Source organism: Osmerus eperlanus, chromosome 3 (assembly GCF_963692335.1).
Source record: "Osmerus eperlanus chromosome 3, fOsmEpe2.1, whole genome shotgun sequence".
NCBI lineage: Eukaryota > Metazoa > Chordata > Actinopteri > Osmeriformes > Osmeridae > Osmerus > Osmerus eperlanus.
Window position 1 is genome coordinate 17,645,198 of NC_085020.1, and position 27,909 is coordinate 17,673,106.

The 27,909-nt window shown below is 44.9% G+C and overlaps 1 protein-coding gene across 13 annotated transcripts in view; it reads right to left on the reverse strand.

The window, feature by feature from the left end:
* Positions 1-27,909, reverse strand: part of dachd (dachshund d) — a 100,394-nt gene that overhangs the window by 5,438 nt on the left and 67,047 nt on the right. For 4 of the 13 annotated variants that reach the window (XM_062457534.1, XM_062457529.1, XM_062457522.1 and 1 more), the window contains 7 exons: positions 19,957-20,130; positions 17,826-18,035; positions 17,502-17,633; positions 4,850-5,019; positions 3,114-3,261; positions 1,133-1,276; positions 203-271 (listed from right to left, as the gene is read on the reverse strand). In XM_062457534.1, the coding sequence (XP_062313518.1) occupies positions 203-271; positions 1,133-1,276; positions 3,114-3,261; positions 4,850-5,019; positions 17,502-17,633; positions 17,826-18,035; positions 19,957-20,130 (1,047 nt within the window). The remainder of the gene's footprint in view (positions 1-202; positions 272-1,132; positions 1,277-3,113; positions 3,262-4,849; positions 5,020-17,501; positions 17,634-17,825; positions 18,036-19,956; positions 20,131-27,909) is intronic. The other 9 variants (XM_062457532.1, XM_062457533.1, XM_062457523.1 and 6 more) reach the window with 6 other exon arrangements.

Sequence of the window (27,909 nt, forward strand, 5' to 3'; positions counted from 1 at the left end):
CGATGCCGTATTACTCTCCTAACTCTAATAAAAGACTCATTTTGTGTGTGGTGAAAGCCAATAATCTTGACCCAGAGCCTTGGCCCAGATGGTGAGCTGTATGCCTGAACAGCAGGAAGATACACACTAATGTTCATATACTGTAGCAGGGAGAGGTAAAGAGAGAGAGAGAGAGATTTATTGTCTCCTTAGAGTGCTATACCTTGTATTGTCCTCTCAGCATCTGTTCTTCCACTGCTGCGGTCAGTCTCCATCTCTGGGGTCAGAGAGTCTGAGTGGAGAGAAGGAAATGAGGAGAGGAAGGGAGGAAAGGAGGGGAGAGGAGGGGCAAGAGGAAAGGAGAAGAGGAGAGAGAAGATAGGAAAGGAGAGGAGGAGAGAAGAGAGAGAGGAGAACTATGATCACTAAGACGTTTCACTGTATCTCTTACATCGAAGCAGCAGCTACTGTAATGACACCAAATCTGTGAACAGATGACTACGTTTCCAACGCCTGTTCTAACTCTAACTCTAACCCGAACCCACATTTCACACCGTTAGCCACTGACACCAAAGACAAGCAGTCTCCTTATAAATTCCAGCATCTAGACTTCATAGCCTTTGTGTCTGTGCTCATACAGGTGAGGACAGGGGCGAGAGATTGTATTTGGAGACATGGCGAGAAATGACGAGACATGGCTTACAACATATTCAAACAAGTCCCTTGCAGGGCTGTTACCACTTCACAAATACAGTTGGACTCACTGTAGTCATTGGAGAGGCTAAATGGATGTGGCTTTGGACAATTAATAGCAGAATAAATAAGAGAAGTTCCATTTAAACCATATACATTTATACATTACATTTAAACTACATTGAAACTTTACATATATATATATATATATATATATATATATATATATATATATATATATATATATATATATATGTGTGTGTGTGTGTGTGGGTGTCAAAAGCTTGAAGGATGGGGGTGAGAGCAGGGTTGAGGGGTGGGTGAGATGGGAGGAGAGATGAAGGGGGGAGGGGGTGAAGAGGGGAACTAGCTGCAGCGTGGCGGGGGTCGGGAGAGGTGGTGGTGGGTCGGGGTTAGGGTTAGTTTGTGGTCGTTCGTGGGGGAGGGGGGGGGAACCGACCATTGAGGGAGCGTATGCTGTCGGAGGGGGATGGCTGTTTGAGGCTCTGCTCCGCCTGCTCTCTCCTCTTGGTCTCGTACTCCAGAGCCTCCTGCAGTTTCCTCTTAGTCTTCTTCTCCTTCTTCAGGCGTTTCTGGATGATGGCTGTGTTGGACACAATGGCTTTTAGTCCAGAAACTGTTTCTAAAATGAAAATGGACTTCAACTCTCAGGTCATAACCATCAAGAAATCTCTAGGGATACATTAAAAGGTGTAAATACACACATTGTCATTGGGGCACAAAACATACACCTAATATATGAGGAGGAGGACTTGATATACCATATGCTATGACCGATCACCCAGACCCAAGCCCAACAAGACCGTCTCATGTATAGCAGTCACAAACACAATCACCAAGTTACATGATTTTACCCTAAGGCCATGACATTGTCAGTGCAACAGAACGCACTCGCATGCTAAACCTTTCAAGAGTCCTGCTCATACTGGATTATCATGACGGAACCTCCTACTAGGGCCACGAGAAGAAGTGGTCTGTGTGGGAGATCTATGACGTGTTCTGCACTATCCAGTTTTGGTTTTGTACAACATGTTTCAATGCAATCCCAATGCGTGTGTTTGTTACACTGGGTGAATAGCTGTTGGGCTGCTTCTCTTTTACACACGCAGGAGTAACCACACAGACATTAATTAGTTGAGAGGTGGCACAGAGGTTGTACGGAGAGGGGGAGATTGAGACAAAAGAGGAGGCTAGAATACAGGTTGAATCTTGTCAGTCTGTCCAAGCAAATAAATATTTCGTTTTCGTAACTTTTTTTCTCTTCCCCTCCACATATTGTGCACAATCTTCAGTAGCAAACTGCTGAAAAGGTCTTGAGGGATATTTTGTGAATATTTTTTTCTCATTAAAGTGAACATTGTTGGATTAAGCTGGTTAAACTGATATGCATAGAACATGAGGGTGTTCAGTTAAGTTATATTTGTGTCACTTTTGTTTACAGTGGTGATAAATCATTCATTTCTATAATCTAATATGTACTTATAATTATCTGATCCGACTCTGAGCAGGAGTACAACACTAAGTGGATCTTCGGAAGCACAGTTTCTCTCTTATGTATGACTATGTTCATAATTTAGATGTGTGTGTCTGCCCGTGTGTGTCTGTGAGTGGTGTGTGTGTGTGTCTGTGTGTGTGTGTGTGTATGAAAGGGTTTTAATGAGAGTTGATGCGAGCACACAATCGCATAATTGCATTTCAATGTTGTTGCTTTGATTACAAATATATGATCATCTCCTCTTCTGTATTGTCGTTACAAGTGCAGAACTTGACACAATTGTGACACATACCCAGCAACACCCAGTAACAGACCCGGTACCCCCAAATTCCCAACACACACTCAAACACACACAAGTTTGTTTCGCTATCTTAGGGTGACCCGACCATTGCCAAATGTTGTTATCTCTATCTCTATCCACTACCTCCTAAACCTAACCTTAACATGTACCCTTAATGTAATTCTAACCCTGACACTTATTCTAACCCTAACTCTAAAACCCCCTGAAAAAAAGCATTTGAAGTTATGGGGTCCAGCTCAAGGGCCCTGCAAGGTCATGTTTTTCATGTTTCACTAAACTTGTGAGGACATTTGGTTCCCACAAGGGTAGTTTAACAAGACCACACACACACACACACACACACACACACACACACACACACACACACACACACACACACACACACACACACACACAGGGACACACACCCTGCCATCACCACACACACATTCCCAGCACAACATCACATCACACACCCAGGGACAGACCCTTTCACAACTCCAATTCATCCCCCCCCTCCCCCTCCCTCCCTCCCTCCCTCCCTCCCTCACCCATCCACACACCCTCCCTCCCTCCCACCCACCCACACACCCGCACACAACACACAGGCACACACACAAACACGGGGCCCTCATCCCGGCGTACCTCTGTTCTTCTGCTCCACGGCGAGCTGTTTCTCCAGGGCCTCCCTGAGCTCTCTCTCTCTGAACAGCTCCATCTTCAGCTCTGTCTTCTCCAGCTGCACCTGCTTCTCCTGGGCCCGCGCGTTGTCAATCGCCACTTTTAGCAGGCCCTGTGCAAACACACGTGCACAGACACACATGCGCGCACACACACAGGCGCACACACACAGATCATGAGGGAGGAAGAAAGATTGGGGGAGCTATTTCCAACTGAAATGACAGCAGGCCACACTGGAAAGTATGTCACAGAAATGTACACCTCACACAGTACCGCACGCAGAACCACACAAAGAAGCAGTTCTACACAGAACGGGAGCATACAAAGACGGTACCTGACAGTAACTACGAGAGAACCGCACATTACCCAGAACCGTACTACACCAGAGAACCAAGCCATACACAGAACCATCGCAAACAGTGCATGACTACTGAGCAAGACCGAACTCTAGCGGGTGCCTGCTTCAGGTCACCTGATCACTGTGAGCTGCCTCATTTATTCATTGCCATGTCTCTGGGTCTATTACTACATCTGCTCCCATGTCAAGCTCACCCACTAAGAAGAACACTGACTATATCTCCCAGTCTATATAGACAGCTCAGCATTTGATACTGTATATCTCGAGGGTAGCTCTGAGATTTGTCTGACCCCTCTTGGCCATGGTTGTGACATACAAGTTTCGCGAGAGATTTAATCCTCACTCGGACGCACAAATCTGAAGTTCTCGCCTCTCCTGTCCTCTCCTTCCTCTCCCTTTCCTCCTCTTCTCGACTTTCCTCTCCTCTACACTCCTCTCCTCCTAAAAGTCGAGGAGTTGTTTGTGTTTTTACTTTCAAAGGTGTCATCGTGAGTGATGCTAGCACTGAACAACACAGCTCCAACAGACCAACACTAAGAGACCTCCACTCTCAGGTCGCAATAGCCGTCACCGCAACAATTATTCCCTATTCTCCACATGCAATTACACCAAATGCACTGGGTTATATCTTACTAATTGTTGCTTTTCGTGACCCCAATTTATACTAAGTTGCTTTATCTCAATTTTCTGCTTGGTTTCATTTTGTTGATTTGTATATAAATATTAAATGCCGAGATCATTATCAAAGATGACTTACTGGAGTGTCAGGGCACTGCAGGGTATACGTGTGCTGTTCTAATTACCAGTCAGACCTAAAGGATAAGCAGGCACTCTGATGTCCATAGCAGCAGTGCAATGAGAAGGGCAGTGCTCTACACACATCATTACGCACACAGGGAACAGATCCATCTTGATGACTTCACTTGTTTGTATTAAAGCCTAAACGCCGCTCGCCACCCGACTGTCAGAGACACGGAAGCCGCTGAAGTCTCGATGCTTCCTATTGGCCCATTGCCTGAGCACGTACGATGCCGACCTACTTCTGTGTTAGTAAGCACCACACCTATTGGACTAGCTAATATATATATCGTATCTTGGCTAATGTTTAATATGCTTGCATTATAGCCTTTTGGAGAATGTAAATGTGTCTAATATACCAGTATTTTAGCTGGTCTACAGTGTACCAATTGGTAAAAAACACTACTGGTAAAACCTACCTAAATATTGGTAAAAAGTGTCCCTACTGGTAAAGTTTTTGTACCTGGACATATAATAAATAGTCTCTCTATGGGTCAAACCAACCTGGATGATAATAAAGAGCGTTACTCCTGGTCAAACCTACCTGGATGTTGGTGAGCAGGGTCTCTATTGATGACAGGCCGTCAGGAAACAGGAAGGGGGAGGGGAAGCCAGGAGGGAGACCCTGGCTAGCCAATGACAGCCTCTCATAGCTGTCTCTTGCCGTCGGGGTGCACATGGCGTTGTCTTCTAGAACAAGACACACAACAACACCTGTCAACAAAGCATTTCAGAAAGGTTTCTGTTTGTTTGTTTGTCTGTCTTAAGTTTGTGAAGTAAGACTGTGAAACACGTTTGGAGTTGGGATTGTCTATGCAGTGAGTATCGTCTTTCTAACAAAGGTTTCAACTACAGCTAGCCAAGGGCTGCAACCATATCTGCGTTGATGTCTGAGAGTGCAGCCAACCAGGGTGCTGGGCCGCCTGTCCTGTCATTCCTAAAACCCTGTTCAGGTCCTTGGAGGATACAGCCCTCTGTTCCTCTAAGGGCCCGGGCGAGGGCTTTCAACAATATCATCTCCCGCAGAAGTCCAGCTTTTTCCCATTTAAGGCACGACAGGTAGACTCCTAGATCAGACGGGGCCGAGTCTGAGGCCAGGACTTGGAGGGTCTTTTTTGTGTGTTACGCACGCACGCCGGCCTGTCAAACCGACATGACATCATCTCCCATTCATCACCAGTGGAGGGGCAGGGCCCTGGCCATCTGCTCTCCAGCCATCTCTGATACGCTACACCTCTCGGAGATGGAGGGAGGGGGGGGGGAGTAAAGGAGGGGGGAGAGAGCGCGAGATAGAGAGTAAGAGAGAGAGAGGGAGAGAGAGAGGCAAAAATAGAGAGAGGGAAGGAAGAGAGAAAGGGAGAGAGGACAGAAGTGTGATGTTATCTGCAAGCCTGTCTACAGGATGTGCCTCTCCTGATCTGAGGCCTGTTTATAATGCGTGGGGATTCTCCTGCCATCCACTAGACTGCAACCCAGACCTGCTACTTGTGCTTCCACAGAGAGAGCCCACTAACCCCCAAACTGCCACTACAGTGACTTGCAGACATCAGTTTTTCCTGTTCACCCTGTTTGGACGAATAAAGTTTTATTAGCAGAGGGACACCCCGGCTGTGATCGGTGTGACCGCCCCCCATCGCACACACTCACTCACACACACACACACACACACCACATTCTCCCCTCTCCAGAATTAATGGGTGTTTATGTGGCAGTCTGACTGCTGCACTGCACCGACACAGAAGAGGATCCGAACAGCACAGACTACCCCCTCCCACCCCCCATCAATATTCACTGATGCCAGCCAAAGTGGAGGTAACAGCTGGTCTTACATTAATTAGTTTAAAGTATTTATTTCAACCCGTCCTCGGAGCAGATTGAGCAAAAACATTGGAGATTATTTCAAGCATCTGCAAATGCCCTGGAAACTCAAGCTCCGCCAGCACAGAGAGGAGTGTGTGTGTGTGTGTGTGTGTGTGTGAGAGAGAGAGAGCTATGGTTTAGGTTAGTAATTTGCAGGTTTTTGGAGAAGAGGAGAAGCAGTGAAAACACATGCTGGTGGTCCGTGGAGATGCCCAACACCCTTTTCTCCTCCTTTTCAGAGTTCACCCCTTGTTGATTAATTACAATGGATGGTTGCCTAATGGATAAAAAAAAAAAAATGAACTGCCTACTTAAAAAAAAAAGCAATTTCTGGAGGTAATTTGTTTAGTTTTGGTGCTTAGGATCATTGAAACGAATGAAGGCAAAAAAATTGTGTTAAATCCCATTCTCTTTCTGATGCTAATAGTAGGCCTACGTCATGTTACGGAGGCTTAAAATGCATAATCAAAGATAGAAAGTACTTCAAAATACATAAAGCAAAAGCTATTGAGCTTTTGACTGGCTCAATAATATATGCGCTGTATTACATCTCACAGTGCTGCCCCACGACCACTACGCACATTCCCTCCAATAAAATCAGCATAAATATTACCGACGTTAGCCGGCCACCGGGAGAGGTATGATGTTGTAGATTTGTAATTGATTTGTACTGTAGGCACTTTGTCCTCTTATTTAGGGTTGGCATTAATCATAAATCATTGCTTTAACAAACTCGTGCTACGCGCTCAGCGGGCTTTCCCTCCAACATATCGGTGGATCACACAGAATTTTTGACGGCTTTGTTGCAGGGGGAAGCAACCTGTCACGCCGAGGGAGAAAGCAAACAGCGTGTTTTGTTCGACAGGCTCACTTCGGCAGGGCTTGTCAGATAACATTTCCACCAGGAGCAGTGCATAAATACAGGCGCTTTTGGTTGGGGGGGGGGGGGGGGGGAGCGCGCGGAAGCCAAATAAAATGCTGATTGGATCAATATAATCGCTATTTATTTAATGAAAACGAACCATACAATTATGAGTACATCATTTCCGGATGTGGATTTTAAGGCCTAGCCTGCGCCTCCCTCCAACTCCCACCCTCTCCCCCCTCTCTCTCACCCCCTCCCTCCCTCCCTCCCTCTCTCCCCCGCTCTCCATCCTCGTGGCTAAGGAGCTGGCGTGCGTTTGCATGTTTATTTCTCACCATAGCTCCAGAATCATTGACTTCTACTTAATTACAGCGACAGACGCTGGAGTGATGGCGCCCGCGGAATGGAGGGGCCTGGTTTCCAGGTGATATTTCTCCCCCTCAGCCAGCCTGCCAGGAGCAGCTGTGACAGCCCCTCTCTCGCGGCGGCGCGGGCGACGTGCGCTGCAGGCCTCCCCAATATGAAATGCACTCTCCACGAAGGAAACAACCGTCACGCAGGTCATCCCCTGTCACCGACAACATTTCACGAACAACTGTTTTGGCGGATAATAGGGGCCGCAAATAAAAAATGGGCCGCTGTAAATACAAAGCATTCCGAATGAAATGCCATCATTTAAACACCCCCCTCTTTCTTCCTCTCCTCCTCTTCCCCATCCTCCACCCCCCCCTCTCTCTCTCTCTCTGCTTTCAATAGCAGCAGAGGGAGTCCTTGACAGTGTTCTAGCAGTGATGAATCACCTTTCCAGTTAATTTTCTCACTCCTCGTGTGTTGTGCTGCTAAAACAGGGGCCCAGGAATTGCCTTGACAAACTATGAATGTAAAAAAAAATAAAAAATCACTTGGAGGGATCTGGGCTTATCTCCAATTTACATGTTATTAGATTTGTGTTGCGAGCGGCACTTGGACCCGGCCATGCCGAGAAAAAAAAAAAAAGAAAAAAGATGGGGTACATGATAACCGGAGATAAAACACGTCTGAAATCCACTCAAAGGCCTTTGAAATATTTGATGGAGAGCAGGAAAGGAAATGGAGAGGAGCAGAGGGGGAAAAAGTGCCCTGATTTAAAACGTGACAGACGTGCGTGGCGATCTGTAGTAAATCTAGAGGAAACCTTGGGAAATTTAACTGCAATCTCTAGATAAATAGCTGTAATTGACCTTGGGAGTTGAAAATGTGCCATATGTTTCTGCTTCCTGTGCTTGAATCGGGCTCCCAGAGGGCCGTTCAGCTGAGTCCTCACAGACAGAAAGATAGAAGGAGGAGACAAAGACAAGAGAAAGCGACAGATAAACCGAGAGAGGTAGAGAGAGAGCAACTGATTTGAAAAGCAGCCTTTGAAAGAGACATTCGAAGAAATAGCAGGTACACAGTAACAGACAGACGGCAAAAGAACCAAGACAGGAGGTGACGAGCAAAATAAAGTGGGTAAGAGGAGAGAGAGAGACATCGACAGAGACCACAAGAAAGAGGAGGGGCGAGGAGAACCGAGCGAGAGAGAAAAAGAGAGAAACAAACAGCGATAGCTTGAGTGGTCCACCCTGACAGGTGAAGCCTGTGTCCTTGCGGACCCATGTTGTCCTCCCCGCAGGGGTTCCTGCATGCTAAAACCCCGGGGGTGTCAGCGAGAGCCGACAAGGAGCACGCGGCCGCTCCACTCGGAGCCCGCCGCGCTGCGGAGAGGAAGCAGCCTCCTCCTTCAGCTGGAGTGGCTCTGACCTCTCAGACCCGGCTAATAGAACGCAACACTCAGCCTGGCGCGTCCATGCGCCCACTCTTTCAAAGGACAGTCCTCTGACCTTCCCTTCCCCTCCAGGACTGCTCGCCAAAGGTAATATGTTTGGTAAAAGGCGCAGAGAGAAAGAGGAAGCAAGCGGGTGTCTTTTAGCTTGCCCGAAGCGTTTGTATGTTTGAAAACAACTTCCACCGATAGGTAGTTTGGTTCTTATAAAAACAGATCTATAGATCTATAGATAGATAAACAGAAACACAGACAAAGAGACAGACAGATAGACACACAGACAGACAGAGAGATAAAGAGAGAGACACAGAATCTAGACAGTAGGGAGAATATACTGGGTAAATGTGCCGACTGCTCCATACAGGTTAGATTCCTTTAGGATGACTAACACCTGCATATGTTGGACATATGGGATGGTTGTCTTTATGTACTCTATAGCCTGCCTCCAACAGGAACACTGCACCCCATGCCTCGAACACACAAAAACACTGTCACCATTTGTAATGCACGCACACACGCACCAAAACTCTGCAAGGGTGTGGTACGAAGACACAAACACACAGGCACGTACACACACGCTAATGTGCCCTCATCACATTTAAACTAATTTCCTTTTCATCACGGAGAGAGGAAAATGAGTGTTTGCTCCGTCCTGCTGGGGGGACAAAGTCAAGAGTGGAGGCCTGGTCGGGCCCCGCTAACAGGTAACATTTGGCTCTCGCTCTCTTATCACAGCATGAAAATCAAACCGCCTGCTTTCCCTATTTCGCTCTCCGGCTCCCTCACTTCCCTAATGTTGCCTTCACTTAGAGATGAAATCGGTTGCTGCACAAACCCATTTGCAAAAAAAGGAAGGGGAGGAAGAGAGAGAGAGCGAGAGAGCGAGAAAGAGAGAAATAGAGAAAAAGAGTGAGAGGGAGGGAGGGAGGTGACCAAGATAATCAGGTTGTCCAGTCAGCCGTGCTTCTTAAAAAACGCTCTCCAAAACATTACTGTGCAGGGCAGTGGCTTAAAATTAGCGACAGGGACCTTAAAAACGCTGACATTTAAGCATGACTTTTTGGAAAGTGACACCTCCATATTTTCTGGTAGGATACCATTAAGTCTCAACTGCCCTACGGCTATGCCTCGCCATTAATAACCAATTCGAGATGTCACTCCTCTCTTTCTCCCTATGTCTCTCTGAGGTAATGAGTCCTTTGGTTTGCCTTAATAAATTGAAACGGATTCTCGAGGCAGAGGGCTGAGGGCAACACAAACTTGACAGGCAAGCAGGAAGAAATAAGCATAAATCCTTAGAAGTTGACAGTCTAAAGGTGACACAACGCATCCATGGAGAATAGGGCCGCTGCAGTTGCAACTATGGATACTGACAATTTGTCTTTTTATGAACAAGACTTGTATTGAAAGATCTCTTTTCAGGGAAAATACAAACACACAATTTACACCCAGATATGTTACGATGCTACTTTGATTATGCATTACTCTACAATTATCTGCAGTCATTCATTAGTGATTAAATAACCCAATACTGAATGTTTCCTTTGCTTTTCTTCACGTGCTGCACAAATGGAGGAACAATTCGGTACAAGAAATCCACAGAATAGATTTCACATTTGTTTTCATGTCACATTCATTCAGTCAACTGAGAGAGAGAGAGAGAGAGAGAGAGAGAGAGAGAGAGAGAGAGAGAGAGAGAGAGAGAGAGAGAGAGAGAGAGAGAGAGAGAGAGAGAGAGAGAGAGAGAGAGAGAGAGAGAGAGAGAGAGAGAGAGAGAAAGAAAGAAACATAAAGAGAGAGAACAGGATCAGTGTTGACTCCCATTCAGGAGGAAGATATCTTGTCTTTTTATGCGGCCCATGTCATATTTATTGCATAAAGGTCAGGGTGTTCATTTGTTCAAAGTCAGCATTTTCACTCTCTCCCTTTCCCTCCCCCCCCCCCTCTCTCTCTCTCCCTTTCCCCTCTCTCTCTCTCCCTCTCTTCTCCTCTCCCGGTATTCCTCGTTCCCTCTCTTTCTCTTGTGTGTAATAAATGCAGGGGCTATGTCATTATGGGACCTCTGAGGATTAGGGTCTTGGCTGACTGTGATGACTGCATAAAAGCCTACAGGACTTTTGTTTCTGCCAGCGCCCACCTTCAGAGGGGCTCTTAAAGGGGACAGCACGAGCAGAGACTCGATGGAGTGCTACAGAAAGCTGGTATCTGTATCTGTACCGGTGGTCAGCACAGGATTACAGATTACAATACTTAACCTGCGGCCTTAAAAGGGCTCAACCTCTCTATCTGAGCCTACCTGCGCTTCAGGGATATGGAGAGGTTTAAACTGGGAAAAGCAACCTTAACACACACACACACACACATCCACACACACTGTACAACTTGACCTTGTATAACTCATCTAGGTGTCCTGTGACTTCACATTATCTTAAACCACTGACCCAAGAAATATCAGTCCGATATTGAGGACATAGACCAGTCAGACAAAACTAAAGGCGATTTACCAGAGGACGGCATGAGTACGTGTTTGAGAGCGCCTGTGGTGTCTTTGCCTATTGAGTACCATTGACCAGATCTGTCCGTTGACCTCTGAGACGAATCCCAGATATTAAATTGGCCTTGATTATTGATCTTGTGTTTTGCCTGAATCGTTCAACTTTCAAAGTCGATCGTTACTACTGTGTACCCTCTTAATCTCCCTGACTGGCTAATCATCCAACCGTTTATTTCTAACTCATTGTTTAGTCCCGCTTTTGTTTGACAGTTATTAACACAACTTCTTAACTGAGGCTTACTTTGTCCTGCTTCAACATGATAACAATACAACTCTCGTGCTGCAACTGTGCATCAAAACCAATACACATGCGAGCATGCCCACGCACCAATGACACAATGATAATGAAAAAAGCAAACAGACAGAAATAAAATCCCACATAATCGCGACTCTTTAATAAGGCTTCTCCAGATAGCGTGCAGCAGGATCAGAGATACTTCCGACTATGAGGGGACTACGTTACCAGAGTGTCATTGCCCGGCAATGCTAACCTCCAGGGGGAGAAACGACAGAGAAGGAAGCCTCAGATTAGGCCTAACTATCAACAAGCGATGCCAGACAGACCCACGCTAGCGCTAATCCAGTCTGGACATACAGCAGGCCTACTGAGCTGGGCTAGTTCTTAATCAAGTAGAATACACAAAAAGGGGCATAGCTAAACTTTCAAAGGCCCTGCTTAGAATAGCTCTGTCTGGGCCTAACTAGCACCGCGGCTTGGAAATGGATGCAAATCCATGAACGGGGTCCTGGTTTTGCAGTTCTGAGAATGCTTAAGGGGTTTTTAAACTGGGAGCGACGTGTTAAACGTGTGGAAATCTGTTTTGATAACATTATTCATAACATTGGCTTTGCGCTGTGTGAATTAATAACACTTCATTTGCAGACGGAAGAAAGCCGGCATGGTATTTCCAGTTAAAGAGATTAATTTTTAAACACCTAATTGACAGGCCGGGGTTAGGCAGGATAAGCAACACTCTCCGCTAGGCTGCGGTGGCAAAGTCAAGGTGACTGGAATACTTAGAGAATGGCTTTTAAACACCCGCTCAGAGAGAGAGAGAGAGAGAGAGAGAGAGAGAGAGAGAGAGAGAGAGAGAGAGAGAGAGAGAGAGAGAGAGAGAGAGAGAGAGAGAGAGAGAGAGAGAGAGAGAGAGAGAGAGAGAGAATTAGTCTTCCAGTCGTCTCCCTCTATTCTCTTTCTCTGTCTTTATTAGGAATGATTTACTTTCCCAGTGAAAGGATATAAAAGCTCAAGTATAGCAGCGTAATTACAGTAGAGTGAAAATTTAAAGGTTCGACTCGCAATGTCCTCAAGTCAGCGAGCAGACTGCAGCATGATAAGAGGGCCTGTGTTCAACACTGGCCACCAATTGGATGTGTTTTATGGGGCTTGCCCAGGGAACGGCACACAAATAGCCTTCTTCGTGGCCAGTCTGTAAACATGATGGACTGTAGAGCACTGGTACGCCCGTGTTTACCTTGGCACTGGCACAGCCTGGCATGTAGGAGAGCATCCCTTAATTACTGTTTACATGTAAACATTAAATTATACAAACAACCAAAACAGAATGCCTCTAAAAATACAGATACATAATCAGGGTCAACCATATCTGACTGCAGCAGTGGCCGGATGAGATGTGTAATTGTTTTGAATCGCAAATTTCCAGCATTGTACCTAATCTTCATAATTGTTTTATGTTTCTGTCCAAGGGCATTCGGAGGAGAATCTGCTGCCTTAATATGCATAATACCAGCTGCTCAGATATGTAAAATAAGCCCTCTATTGTCAAAAAAAAGAAGAAAGGAAAGGTTGCACTTTTGGTTATTATCCTAAAAACTCCAGTTTTATCAAGAATACCGACTGTGATCCGAACTTAGCTCCAGTCTTCTCCAATAGATACCTGCTTTGATGGTGGATGTGTTTTTGACAGTCGGGAGAAGAAGCATAGAGGAATGCTGATATCGACAGTACAGGCCAGGCCAGGATTGGTGCAACACTCGTTGGTTTGCAGAGAAGGGTAACATGAAACAGGCCCAGGCACTCTGATGGACAGGCAGATTTCACCTTCTCCTCTGAATGATAATGCATTATTAAATTTGCCTCTCTCTGCTCACTAGGTACACTTAGCTGACCACAGCATATTTATCTCCCCCCATCCGAGGCTCACGACTTGGCAGCAGAAAGCATTCTGTCACTTTTGAGGCATTTCAAAGATTAAAAAGAACCTCTCTCTTTTCAACGTCTCCCCCCCCTCCTCCTTAAAAGCATCCCCCATTCTTTCGCGGGGAAATATGATTAGTGGAGAGAAGGTATCACGCAATGGAACATTCATGAGAGAGGAGAACAAATATCCAAATGAACTCTCCATGTCCTGGAGGAATCACCCCTCTCTGCACCATCAGCAACCCCCCCCCCCATACCCCCCCCCACTCCTACCCACCCAATCCAACCCCAGAGGTCCAAGCAAATTTGATTGATCCTCTATTGAATTATTTTTTATATATATATATATTATTTTTTTTCTGCGCTCTTTCATTTCGACAGGACGCACTGACAAGTTGTTTGATCATAAAGCATTATTGTCTGCCAAGTCACATTTCAGGGCCGCTGATGGCTAATGATCTCGCCTCCCGACTCCTGCAAAGTCAGGTAGTCAGCACTGTGTTTGAAGCTCGCAACGCCAAGGACACAGGGAGGACCGAGGAGAACACTATGGATTAAAGGGAAACAGAGAGATGAAGGGAAGGAGCTTACACAAGGAAGACATCTACCTTTTAATGATAGCAAGCCGAGATAGCCCCTCAATGTCAGTGTACTGTTGACACAGCCTACAATGCACCATAAGGGAGGTTGCAATTCATACTTGCAGCTTGACATCAGCAGGAGAGGCACTCTGCACGGAAATCTAGTTACCTCACATCAATTTGACACTGGGACACGCAGGTTGTCTAAAACACTGAAACAAGGCTTATCACAACCTGCCTTTCCTTAACAGCCTGAGGACAGTGGCTTGTTTCAGCTCTCTACAGAGTACAGGCTTCTCTCTCCAAACAGCCAGACACATGCAGGCTGCCGGCCCAGAGCCACACCTAGACAATCCTCTTTTTGCTGCAGGGTTTCTGGGACCGTGCCTGTACTGTAGACCTATCACTGGGACTATCCTTATTGAACTAGTGGGACCATTGCTATACTGTAGGTCTACTTGGATCCTCATTCTACGTTTTTACCTCAGAGACTGTAATATTACCGCAGGCCTACTGGGACCATGGCTGTACTGTACGATCACTGTGACCTGTAACTTTGTAATGTTGCTGAAATGACACTCACACTAAGCCCCAGGAACTAGATGTGGCCATTCAGATTTGAGCTACGTTTGCACAAACAGACAAAAGCACTATTTGTTTCTCTGCTTCCTCTGAAACCAGGCCACTCGGCTCACCTCGAGGTAACGCGACACCGGGATGATCCATTTCTGCCATGCGGAACATTACCAGCGCGGCTCACATTGTGTCAACAAAGATACATAACATTTACCAGCCAAGCGCCAGTATATCACATTGCAGTCGAATCATCCCCTTTTAAAATATGGTTTACAGAATCAGTTTACACGCAAGGCTTCTACCACCTCAACATAACTGCTTTACTGGAGATAAAAGACTGCAGATGGTTTTGTTATCCTTCTGAATAGGTTTGACATGGAATGGAAATACACCATGCTAGCGAACTGTATCTGCCACATGGTTTGGAGAGCAAATTTCTATAGTCTGTATGAATTAATAGAGTATGGGTTGCGTTTAGAGATTAGAATACTTGTCCCAGAGAAAAACTTCATGTTTGATGTCTATATTGAATTTTGAAGCCAAAGGTTCACTGTCTTTCAAACTTCCGTTGTTTGTCAACTACCTGCTCTTTTGCGAGACAGAGGCTTGTTGGACGTTATCGCCACAGACTTTATGTTTGAAGTATTTCAATGATCACATGTAAGATAATCGTTGGCTTTTTGCTTTGCTTTACCCCCCCCCCCCCCCCCCAACCATCTAATCTTCATCTACTACGAGCTGGAGTAAAAAGAACTACGTTCAAAAGACGTCCCCAAAAGCTGCCATCTGGTGGTGGCGCATTGGGTGACTCAACTTAAGAAATCCTCTTTTCAAAACGACAACAAACACACTTTGTCGTTTACCAACAAAGTGGATGCGGCGGAGATAAGAGATGAGGATGGGAGTGATGTGGAGGTGGTGTGTAGCATTAGAGTGTGTGTGTGTGTGTGTGTGCATGGACTGGTGTGTTTAAGGGACAGAACCATGTGTGGACCTGCTAGACCAGACAGTACGGCAGCAATACACTGGATTAATGTAATGCTCTGCCAGGACCATAAAGATCAAACAAGTGGAGAGAGATATCATTAAACCAGTGGAATGTTATCTCATTTGTCTAAACAAACTGATGAGATGAACAAGCCTAATTAAAAAGCTCCCCATAAACAAAGGCAGTTGTGAATGGTGAGGCGCTCTCTCCCAACCTCTTTAACAATAGAACACATTTATTTTATTAATCCAATGCATCATGTATCATATCATTACAGTTCAATATATCTATCATTAATTTTATTCCCTTCACTTAAGGCTTTTATTGGGATTACTTTGGTTATTAGTTGGTTCTAATGTATTGGTTACCTCTGAATCTGGCTGCTACAATCTCTCTTATCTCGCAGCATAAACCTGTGCGTGTTATTCAAATTGCCTCATTTATTATGATAGCTTCCTCATGTAAATTGTGCTGACTGCTCGCCCTTGCACAGTCCTCATTAGACTAATGAAAACCTTCAAACGAAAAAACTAAACAACCTGCCAAATAAAGGTCTGGGGTTATTATGAAAATTACAACTGTGGGAGCCGGGAGAAGCTCTCTTCATTAATTCATGCTCAGCAAATTGGTAACTAATTTAGTTGCACTCCTCTGCATTAATGGCTTATTTTATAAAAATGTTTTCCACAGCCTGAGACCTCTGGTGCACACGCTGGAGAGCCTTGCATTCTAATCAAGACCGGTGACATATTAGGAATTGACAATCTCAATAATAATGCAGTGTGCGTGCGTGCGCGCTCGCGTTTGGACGTGTATGACACAGAGACTAAATATGTGGATTGTTGGAATCATCTCACAAGGCCTCTCTCTCTCTCTCTCTTACCCACACTTGAAATTCAAAGAAACAGATGCTTTTTGGCTTTGACAATCTTAGTATGTAAGCGTAGGCTATCGACCAACTCCTGTTAAGATAGTCACCTGGCATTAATGGCTTGAGAGAAGTTTCCTAATGGTTTAGCGTATCTTCCTGCACCCCCTTCCCCCCCCATCTCTTCCTTCCTCTTCCACCCTATCCACACACCCACACACTCACTTTGACCCGTTGAATTCAGATCATGATCGTGCTAATTATTACTATTCACTGCTTCACACTCTGCCAGTGAAGGTCTAGCACTGATCTCTACTTTAGGATAACCAGTAGGGAGCACACACAGCAATGATTTCCACAGTGGTTTTAATATCATTATCACCCCCTCCTGCACGAACGCACGCACCCCCCACCTCCCCTCACCCTAGCCCACCACGGCCCACCTCAGCTCCAGTCTATTCCATTGGGGAATACTAAAATCTATTATTTGCTTAATTTTGTATTTAATCCACAGCACTTGGTAGCTCGATTTTCATTTGCTTCTCTGTTTTGAACGTTTTCTTTTTTTTCTCTTGCTCCTATGAGACTTACTGGTTGAGTGGATCGGAGTACGAGGTACGGCACACATCTCAGACAAGAATTGCCCAAACTTCTGGACATTATCTTATAATAATTACCGGAATAATTATCATAATTATTGATTTGGGTGCCTCATGCTGTTTATGTCGGCATATCACCCCAACAGTGTATGTTTGAGCGTAAGCAGAAGATCTACTGTATATAACCGAACAGATGTACAGTATACTGCACAAATATCTAGACTTTGGGTATAAGAGCTTATGACATTACTCATGTATATACAGTAGAGAGCAGATGTACTGTTACATACTGTACGAGATCTACATGTTACTGTAGGGCGCTTCATCAGGGGCAGTGTCTGACCTTTGTCGATGTGCATCCTCTTGGCTTCGTGGCTCATGTCGTGGGCTAGGTCCCCCTCCTTGGGCCCAGGCAAGATGCTGGGGGAGAGGCCCAACAGGGCCTGGTTCATGGACAGTCCGTTCTGGTGCATCGCTGGGGGAAGGGAGGTGGGGTTGGGGGGCGTACAGAGAGGAACAGGTGACGCGGACTGAACCACAAAACCTAGCTTCTATCCGGCATCTGAAAGTAAGAACTCGATCATGAGAACACACATTCTACACAATCTAATCGGTTCCGAGGAGCAGAACCGGTGTTGGTTTTAGTCAGTTTGGTGGGTTTGTTTACTTGAGGAACTGAACGCGCAGTTCGCCAGTCTGATTCGCTGCATGGGGAGGTAATAGGGGGACGTACGTATCCTGTCCGAGGAGCTCTCTGTGCGGGCGGGGGAGCTGGACACGCTGCTGCTGCGGTGGGAGGAGGGGTGGCTGCCCGGCCTCCGCCCGTCCTCCAGAGAGGGAGCCGGGGACGGGCTATCCGGCATGCGCTCCTGGAACCCCAGCACAGACAAAAACCCACACACGTTTACCGTTAAAATCAGCTTTGCAACCGCTCATTCCCTCACATGGATGCTGATTTAGCTTGGTAGTAATAATAATAATAACTAGAGAGGGTACAATTTCTGGGGAAATTGTAGGGTGTGCTTGCTTGCGTCGGTTGTACAAGGATTTTAATGCCATTTTTACAACTGATATTCCTGTATATTTTATATAAAAATGCATAGGGCCTACTTATTATGTATAAATATTACATAGATTTAAAAGCATCTTTTTTTTTGCTGCTCATTTACAACTCAAAATACGAGTGAAGTGTAGAATGAAATAGATGTCTTCTCATTTCCCCTGCAAGAGGCAGCCTCATCGTTGAATCAAAACGAATACATTTGGCAGACGGGTGTAAAAATTGACCTAATCTCTATGATTTAAACGTCATTTTAAGTTTTTCCCTTCTCATGATATTTTCAGGCATTTAGCCTACTCATTGCATTCATTCATTAATAAAGAACCCCCTTTGAAGATTATTCTACGACGTTACCCGGCAGTAGAAGATGGAATCGCGATTCAAACAGTACCATCTGCTAACTGAAAATATGCCCCCCAAAACGTAAATAAGCTTGACATTTATTTAGTGGAAAATCGCTCATTCATAAAAAGCTCACTGGTAGCGATCATTGTCAGTAACAACGCAAAATGCGATATAGCCCTGTGTGGAGAAGCTGCCCCGGTAAATTGTACTACTACGGTACAGTACTAGACCACTGCTGTGTTCGTCTTGGTAGCGATTGCGTTGGTTGAATTGGATTTAACGTTCCGTTGTACGGTTTAAGCTGAAATTAATTATTTTCATGAACAGATTGACAACGTTTAGGCTGTGGCAATGAAGTTCAGGTTAGTAGTTAGACTTTTGATTTAAGTAAGGGGAGTGCCGAACACGTTCTGTCGCCGTTTGACTTCCTAAACAGCTGAGTACTGTAGTGTAGATGTTTTTTTAGTGTGTCTCGCGTAAGCTACAGCGTTGCAGTGAGCTACACTGGTTTGAAACCACAGGTAATGGTCATTTCACCAACAAATCGTTTACTAATGTCAGAATAAATCCTACAAAGAAAATGTATATGTGAGGAATGTTTATTTTAACGATTGAAAACAGATAACGCTACATCATAGACCACTGTAGTATGTGTTGCCCGGGCAACACAGGCTAACGTCATGATGCTAATACTTCAGTGAAATAGTAGACTACTGTTTCCGAAAGTAGATGTACTTCCTTAATAATATCAGCTTATACTGTACATTACACATCACAATTGTGTGTCATATCACAAAGTAAAATGAGTAAATAGTTATCACCCTGGCCTCTGTGCTTGTGGCGTTTCTGCAGCTGCCTTGCAGTAAAGCTATAGTTAGCCTAGCTATCCCCCAAGTTAACAGATGCGAAACGAATGTTCTGCCAAAGGTAGTCACGCGTGTTTTCGTGACGTTAGTGACGTAGTGACGTTAGTAACGTCAGTGACTGTGGCTAGCAAATTAGCCACCGTTAGCTTCACTTTTCGCCACAAAAACGTAACTTGAGCCTAAACCATGCAACGGAACGTAAATTCCAATAGAAGCAACTCAATCGCTACCAAGACGAAACTTTTGACACCTACGTTGTCTATGTAGGCCAAATATTGACTGAGTTTTAGGGGGGCAAAAAAAAATAAAAAAAAAAATAATAATATATATGTGAGAGAACAAAGGTTGTGCTCTCGCCGAAGGCTTGAGCACACCCAATAATAATAATACATTTGGTTTGTAATGTGCCTTTCTTGCACTCAAAGCGCTAAGTAGGCTCCTGGATTTAGCATTAGCCACACGACTGGCCTTCTGTTTGATTTGGACTGTTCCACTCTAGGGGGCGGAGCCTCGGGTCATGGGTGTTACCTTTATGACGGAGGTGACCATTCTGGAGGGGAGACTCTGGCCCTGGGCGGCAGCAGCCATGTTGGCAATGGTGCTGAGGTGATTCATCTGGCTCATTGCCATGGTGACCGAGGCTGGGGGCAGGCTGACTGGGATCAGTGGGTGGGGCATCATCATAAAGGGGAGTTCCAAGCCTATGGAAACAAGAAGGGAGCAAGCCGATTGGTTAAAAAAAAGCACGTTGTAATACTTTTAATGGGAATGCTATGGATTTGTACCAAGAAGAGAAGCAGAAATCAAAAATAAGTAATGTACTAAATGTTTGCATTTAGATATGAGCATAATTTACAACTCACAAGTATGTTTAAGAAAAATGTATTCAAGTGGTTCTCATGCACTGTGTTAACAGAAGATATGTGAATGTTTAACAACACATTAATTATAGATACATTTTCAACAATTATATTGAAATGGGCACACTAACTATACCAACAGTGTTTCAAAGCCTAAAAAGTTTGAACAGCTGCAAATATGCATTAATTATTCTACGATGAATAAAGGGGGTACATTATGTAAATGGGGTCCCTACTTACTGTACATAGTCACATAAGAAGCATCTCTTTAAGAGACAAGGCATTCTTAGAAGCCATTACCCAAATGACTAGTTAAAATGCACTAATGACAAACAGCTATCCCTAGACTGCATCATGGCAAAGACTTCAGCCTCATTACAGTGTCTATATTGTAAACTACAGAGCCAGCTTGCCTCACTTTCAACTCAACTACAACAAAGGACTAACATCTTTTGGTTCAATTCTGCATGCACACAAATTAAGCTATTACCAACATCAGATACTCTTACAAATGTTTCAAATTATTCAATATCTGCTTGGCAATAGTTCTCTAATTGTTCAAATAGATAAACATTAGGGGTCCGTAGAGAAAGTCTAGTGAGAAAGTGCTATTGGGACCTAGTGTACTGTAACACTTGGCTCCCAAACACTGCAATAATAATAATAATAAAAACAGACCAACTTTCAAAAGAATATGAGAACACGTACAGAAGGTCAAAGCTAGGTGTCTGTAGCTCAGAACCACAGCCCCACACAGCCCCCCCCCCACTCCAGAGACTTTGAACTCAGGAGGGAGATCAAAAGTGACTGGGAACAGTTTGGTCGGATTCCTCCACCACAGTTGATGCTGTCTTTTTTTTTCGCGGAAGAGCTTTAAGGGGAACCTCACAGTGTTGAATCTGATTGAGACCCTCTGTTGATTTTTCTTTCCCTCTTTTTTTCGCTCTCTCTCGTTCTTTTTTTGTGTGTCTTTTTCTCTTGGCAGAGTGGCTCAAGAGCAGAGTGAAAGAGGGAAAAAGAAAGAGAGAGGGAGGGAGGGGGAGACAAAAAAGAACTGCACTACAAAAAGCTGATCTTCCAAACAAGTCTGTCTTTGGGTTTTTGTGACCGAAAAAAACCCTTAGTAGCCGATGGGGGTGAGGATATCTGCATGGCGTAGCCTCCAAAGAGAAGGACACAGGTTTCAAATGAAAGGCGTAAGAAGCGCTCCTTCTTTCCTGTCATTTATTCGCCCTCCTTCCAAAACCCCCCCCAACAAAAACAACAAAAACACATCTTGATTTCCATAAGAAAGAATAGCTCGCAGGTTCTCAGTGGCCAGCATTTCCCAAACATGAAACAGCCGCAGAGATTAAAGAAGGCGGAAGCCGGGCTTGCACCTTGCCTGAGCGCCTCTTCTGCAGCTCAGTCTGAATCAATTACCACTCAGCGGGCTGAACTCAATTAAAAAACTCCACAGAGGGGCCTGATTGCAGGGGTACTTACAGCAGGACAACATGGAGAAGGCCTGTCTCTGTACCCACCTTCCTTTGAAAAGCCCTCGGGAGCCTGAGAGGAAAGGGTTGTTCTGGCTTTGAGGGCTCCAAACGAATCTCCACCTATACATGCCTATACGCACCCACGGGCAAACAAGCATTCATATAACTCCACGCCCACTGACTGGGTCTTAAACAAAACCCACAAACCATAGGCTACTTGAGAGAGGAGAGGTGACTTTGCTTTTGTCATTCAAAATAGCTCTCCAGCTTCAACCAGAGAGAGTAAACGATGTCGCCGTCATTCACCGCCACGGTGTCGCCTGGTGGGCTCCGGAGGCGCCGCTCTCCCTGGGGGTCCTCTCCCCCGTCGCTGGGTCCGCCCGGCTCCCTTTCACATCCCTCTCTCCTCATCCCATGTCACTCCTCTGAAGTTCCCCCATTCAGATCGCTGCAGTAGTATGTTCCGTAGGCTAACAAGGCTATGCCAAGCCCCATTATCGCGGACTGAAAGGCAAGGGGGCGGAGAGGGGTCGCTACCATTCAGAGTGGCAGGTGTTGTCGCTACATGGTTGAGTGTTTTGTGTCCTATTTGAATACGTCTTGAATAAAAGTCGTATGGGAAAAAAGGGGATTTTGTGAATTTCTTTCCCTCAGGTACCACAATGATGGATTAGGGCGAGTGGGTATGGGAATGTGACCCATACTACATCAGTGATACTATCATGTTAGAGTTTGTGGCTCGAAGGAAAGTTCTAAAAAATGAATCCTTTCTGTATGTCACTTACAGAACTCCACAACAATGTTGTGGGCCGTATTATTACACAGAGTACAAACATGTCGAAAAAGTATAGGCAACACTTTACAGGTTACATTGACTACACTGTACTTAGCAATATTGCAGGTAGGCCTATGGAAAGGCTATGTAATTATATGATATTAATGTAATTATATGATATTAAGTGTTAGCAGGTAAGTGGATGTTGTACAGGGGCAGTTGACAGCTGTGTTGATAACACGATGAATGTCAATGTAACATTCACTTACCCCTTAGCCTATATATCACTGTAATATTGTTCTTTTGGTTTTGTTATGCAGTTGCATGGTCGATAATGTAAATATAACCTTAGGGTAATGTGTTGCCAAAAGTAACATAAAGAAAAAGTATCTCTAACCCATTCATTCGTTCATATTATCATTTCCATAAGCCTTCAGATCAGTAAATACACTTCTATAAGCCTGTTTGTCAGCTCCAGTTTTTTCTCTATTCAGAAGTTCAAATCTGATGCGGGTTGAATTCCCACGAGCTCTTTGCCAACAGAAGGGCATAAACAATGCAGTCAGAGTAATTTACCTGGAGTAAGCCTCAGGGACTTCCAAAGGTGAACTCCTATTTACCATCATTAAAACTACAAATCACTTAATATGGATACAAACAGCTAAGCTATTATGTTGCTCAGAGCTCGGGATAAGTTCACGCCTGAATAAGCAAAGATCCGAATCAGAGGATGAATTGAATGAATTAAAACAGCCTTTGGTAACAACATGATTAAAAAAAGGGGTCGCGTCAGACGCGCGACTGTAAAAACACACACAGTGTAGGCTACAGATCAAATACTCCATTTTTTCAGAGAAATTCCTGGGAAATCACTTGATGAATGGCTTAAAATGATTAAAACGAGGGCAGTAATTGCAACCTTTTTGGATGACTAAAATGATTGAGTCATTAACCCGCAGCAATCTGTGCTGTCGTTAATCCTGACTGTTGTAACAGCAGGTCTGATCCAGCCAGCCTCTCCATCCATCTAACGGCCCTTCACACTCGCCTTCCTCTGGGTCTGGAAGGGAGGATGAGAATCACAGCTGAAACTACAGTGTGTTTGTGTGTTTGAGAGAGAGAGAGAGAGAGAGAGAGAGAGAGAGAGAGAGATAGATAGATAGATAGGGAGAGAGAAAGGAGTGTAAATCCCAGCCTTCAAAAGAGAAGTGCGCGCAGACCTATTCAGCTCGCGACAAGCACCGACTCTTCTAGCCTGGCCCTGGGTAGATTTCCCCTGACAAAAATTAAACCAGCTTCTACTTGGCACTTTATTATCTCCTCAGCTGAATGATTTATTGTTTGTGGAGCGAAAGAGCGAAAGAGAGGGGGAAGATTACATTTCCAGCCAAAGCTCTGGCCTGATCTCGTTTTTTACTCCCTCTGTCCAGGAAAAAAGCCGCCCGACAAACAGTAATGTCAGCTGTAATTGATCTGGGGTCGGCGGCTGGGCTCGCGGTAAAAGCGCACTATTTAAGCGACAATCGGCCCTGGGCTCCTCAGACGCTGGCTAATGAAGCTGTCTGTCTGGGCTATTTACCTTTCCTTAAATGGAGGAGGAGAGATGTACTGTAGGAGACAGCAGCAGCCGGGAGAAGAGGATGTGGCGCTCCCGCTTCGCCGAAATGGGAGTTGACGACGACGGAGCAATGTAGGCCTATAATTGGTTGTCGCCACTGTCGCAGAGGCAGCCAAATCAGGGCATTCTCCGCTAATGAAATGCCTTGTTTCAAGCCTATCCGTCTTTGTTTTGGAGGCTCCAGGCGTTGGAACAATGCAGTGGTAAACGTCAAACAAACACATTCTCTGGTCAGTGCTTTGATTGATTTGTTCGACGCTAACCCTTTGGCTTTCCTCACGGTAGAGAGATGCACATTCTCCATTCTCCCAACCACCAATGCCATAGCTAAGCCTTTAACGTTAGGGCAGAAGCTTCAGTGACTTACTGTACTGCGATAGGCTGCTTTCGGCAACAAAAAACATCTAAGCTATTCTTCTAATTGCCCTTGTAAAAATTGCCCCATGTCGCTTCAGTGTATTTCTGAGATAAAGGTGAGACTGCGAGTCCACACATATGGCCTTGAAGAAAAGCTTTGTTGTGGTCACATTAAAGATTTGCAACCCAAATCCCCATAGGAAATGAAGGGCTCATGAACTACAGTCTCTCAGACTGTGGGACTTTTAGTAGTCTCCCCCCAGCACTCATGTACCATCCATCTTTACTGTAGGTACTAATCTCCTCAGAGCTCCACAACGCTGCTTAAAGAGGACCGGAGCCTCATAAAAACTCGGGCCAAAAGTAAAAGAAAGCTGACTGGTTTAGAGGGCATTTTGAGTCATACAAACATAATGTCTGGCAATATGGTGCTAAAGACTAGTGTTTTTTTCCCTACACAAACACACACACACACACACACACACACTCACACAGAGATGGCAGGCCTAGTCAAGGCTAGTGAGCCCTGTTCCTCATTAAAGGGGGGGTGAGGGGTTATTCTTTGATGTAGCCACCCACGGCCCCTCAGTGTCATTGAGTGAAACAAAAAAGCCCTTTGGGTGTTTACACCATTACTGTTGATAATAAAAGACAACATCTTGGCTTTGTTAAATACCTGACATCTCCACTATGAGCTCAAACACACAAGTACACACACACACACACACACATACACATACACACACACACACACACACAAACAGACACATAAAGCAGCAAACCTGCCTCCACTAACAGGGAGATCTAAACACACAAACATGTGCAAACGCACCCTGACACCATTATGCACAGTCCTGCATATCTTCAGAACATGTGTAAGTAATGACACATACACACAGCAAACACATACAGCACACAGACAATCAGACACACACACACACACCGGTGCACCACATACTTCACCCAACACAGATGCAAACAATATGGTAGATCATTTCAAAGCCACAGCGGAATGGCTACATTAGGAGCAAATTTGGACCAACCAACAGAGAGTGTGCGTGACTGTTCATTACACCTTGATGAAGAGGTGCGTGTTCTCTCCTCCCCATAAGGTCGGCAGAGAGGACGTCTTAGCATGCGTCATGTCATGCTGGAGAGAAGGAAGGAGAAGAAACGTGTTTGGGCTGATGGGGTAAGATAATGGAGGTGCTCTAGCACCACGCTGCACCACAGTGGAACATGTGGAAGGCATTAAAAGGAAACAGACAGCCTTGTTTGTCCTGTAAGTACATCAAATCTCAGACAGCCGCCTGCACCAGCTGATTCCAATCCACGGCTCCGCTGCAACAGACTGTGAGATGGAAATAGAGGGCCATATCTGCTCCCTGTCTGGAATGAATTCAGAGGATGAAGAATCATTCTGAAATTAAGTGTGTGCAAGAAGTAATGGAATTAGCAGCTGTATATATAAGTTAGAAACATCTTAACAGGAGTTCTATACTGTATAATGACTTAGAATTAGAGCTGATCTTCTGATCTCTGCTTGTAATGGTGGTAAAGATATGTGTTGCTTCTCTGTTAATATTTCACACAGAACATTATGTTCAAATCTTTTTTTGTCTTTAACTCCAAGATTTGTAAACAAATAAGCTTGTAATTCAACCATATGCCTCCATATGGCCAACCACATTATGGAAAATGACCTCTAGTAAGTCAAGCCAGCATATGTGTATGTGTCTGGCAACATATAAAGCAGTGAAGGCATCTGTGTGTGCGGGTGTGTGTGGGTGCGTGTGTGTGTGTGTGTGTGGTTAACGTGATCATCCACATGGCAGAGGGTAGGGATGGTCCGGAGAGCCAAGCCTTCAGGACATATTACATCTCTAATCTGGGTCGGAACCGGATTCACTTTACATTTGTCCCTGATCACTCTCAATCACGATAGTCTGCAGTCTACACACACACAAGCCCACACACAAGCCCACGCGCACATTAACATATCCTGTCCACTGTACATAGACATGCCCCCACACGTGGAAAAAGGCCCAACAGTCACGCACAACAAGCAAACATACACATAAAACACACCACACACACATATCAATAATAATAAAGTCAGCCAGTGCAGTGGGCGGGGGGAAGAGAAGAGAGAAGAAAAGAAGAGACACAGCTAGCAGCTGCTACTACTGAGGGTGCAATATATTCAGGGACAATCAATAAAGCTCCTGCAGCCAGTGACACCCAGGCAGACAGACGAATCATTTTCATCTGATACTTAGCAAAAGCTCCCCCTTTTAAAAAGATTGCTTTCAGTCAATGGCAACCAGTTGTCATTTGACTCAGGCCCCTGAAATGAAATATATTGACTAGCGTTATCAATCATGACCACTCTACCGTCACAGGGTCTTCCGAAGGGGAGATCGTTTTGCATTTTGTCCTGGGATCATCTGTTGTAATTACTAAATTAGCATCACTGCGTCCTGTCTGTTCCTCTCTCTCTCCATGCCCAGCTAGTCCTACGTGAGAGGGAATTGCTATCACGGCATAGATCGATGCTAATGCTAACAAAGCTAGTAATTTACCGTACAATGGCAAACACACTGAGAACTATTAATCAATGTCTCATATCAATTGGTTTAAATGTTGAAGGACGAGAAACACAGGAGAACATACACTTCATTTCTTTTCATAGTCTGTTGGCAACATTCTTAATAGCGTATTCAATGAAAATACCGTCCTTTGTCTGGTTATTCCGAGTTCTGAAGGACACTCGGGGATAGTCAAATTCTGTTAACATTGTTTGAACTTCGTCTCTCTTTATGTTGGTCCCAAAGGGAAGAATGTGAGATTGTGAAGAAGTCTGCTCGGAATGAATGCTGCAAAACAGGCTAGATTCCCAACCAGGATAAAAGAGGAGGAACAAAAATAAAATAATTATTTTAGCGTATTGATACTTCCCACCAAATAAACTGTTTATGAAATAAGAATCTACAATACCTGATGTCATAAATAGTTATTTCTATTATATTCGCATTTAGTTTGACTATATTCATCTCATTATAAAGCATCCTCTCTCACAGTAGGCCTCGAGCACAGATAACGAGGCCTAACAACAACAATGACTTTCCCCAATTGTGTGTGTTGTTGTGTTGCCTGTATCGCCATCACCGTGCCTGCGTGCATTTCACATTGAGCCCAACCTGCGAAAACTCATCATCGCCCAAAAGGTTGAATGTCATTTATTACACATATCACATTTACACCAAGTGACATTGTCTTTTCAAATTGCCTTGATCTCCTCACTTCCAAAGGTCAGTCCCTTCTCGGGCTAAATCCAAGCTGACAGACAGCGGTGGGGAGGGGACAGCCAAACACATGCATCACCCGCTGCA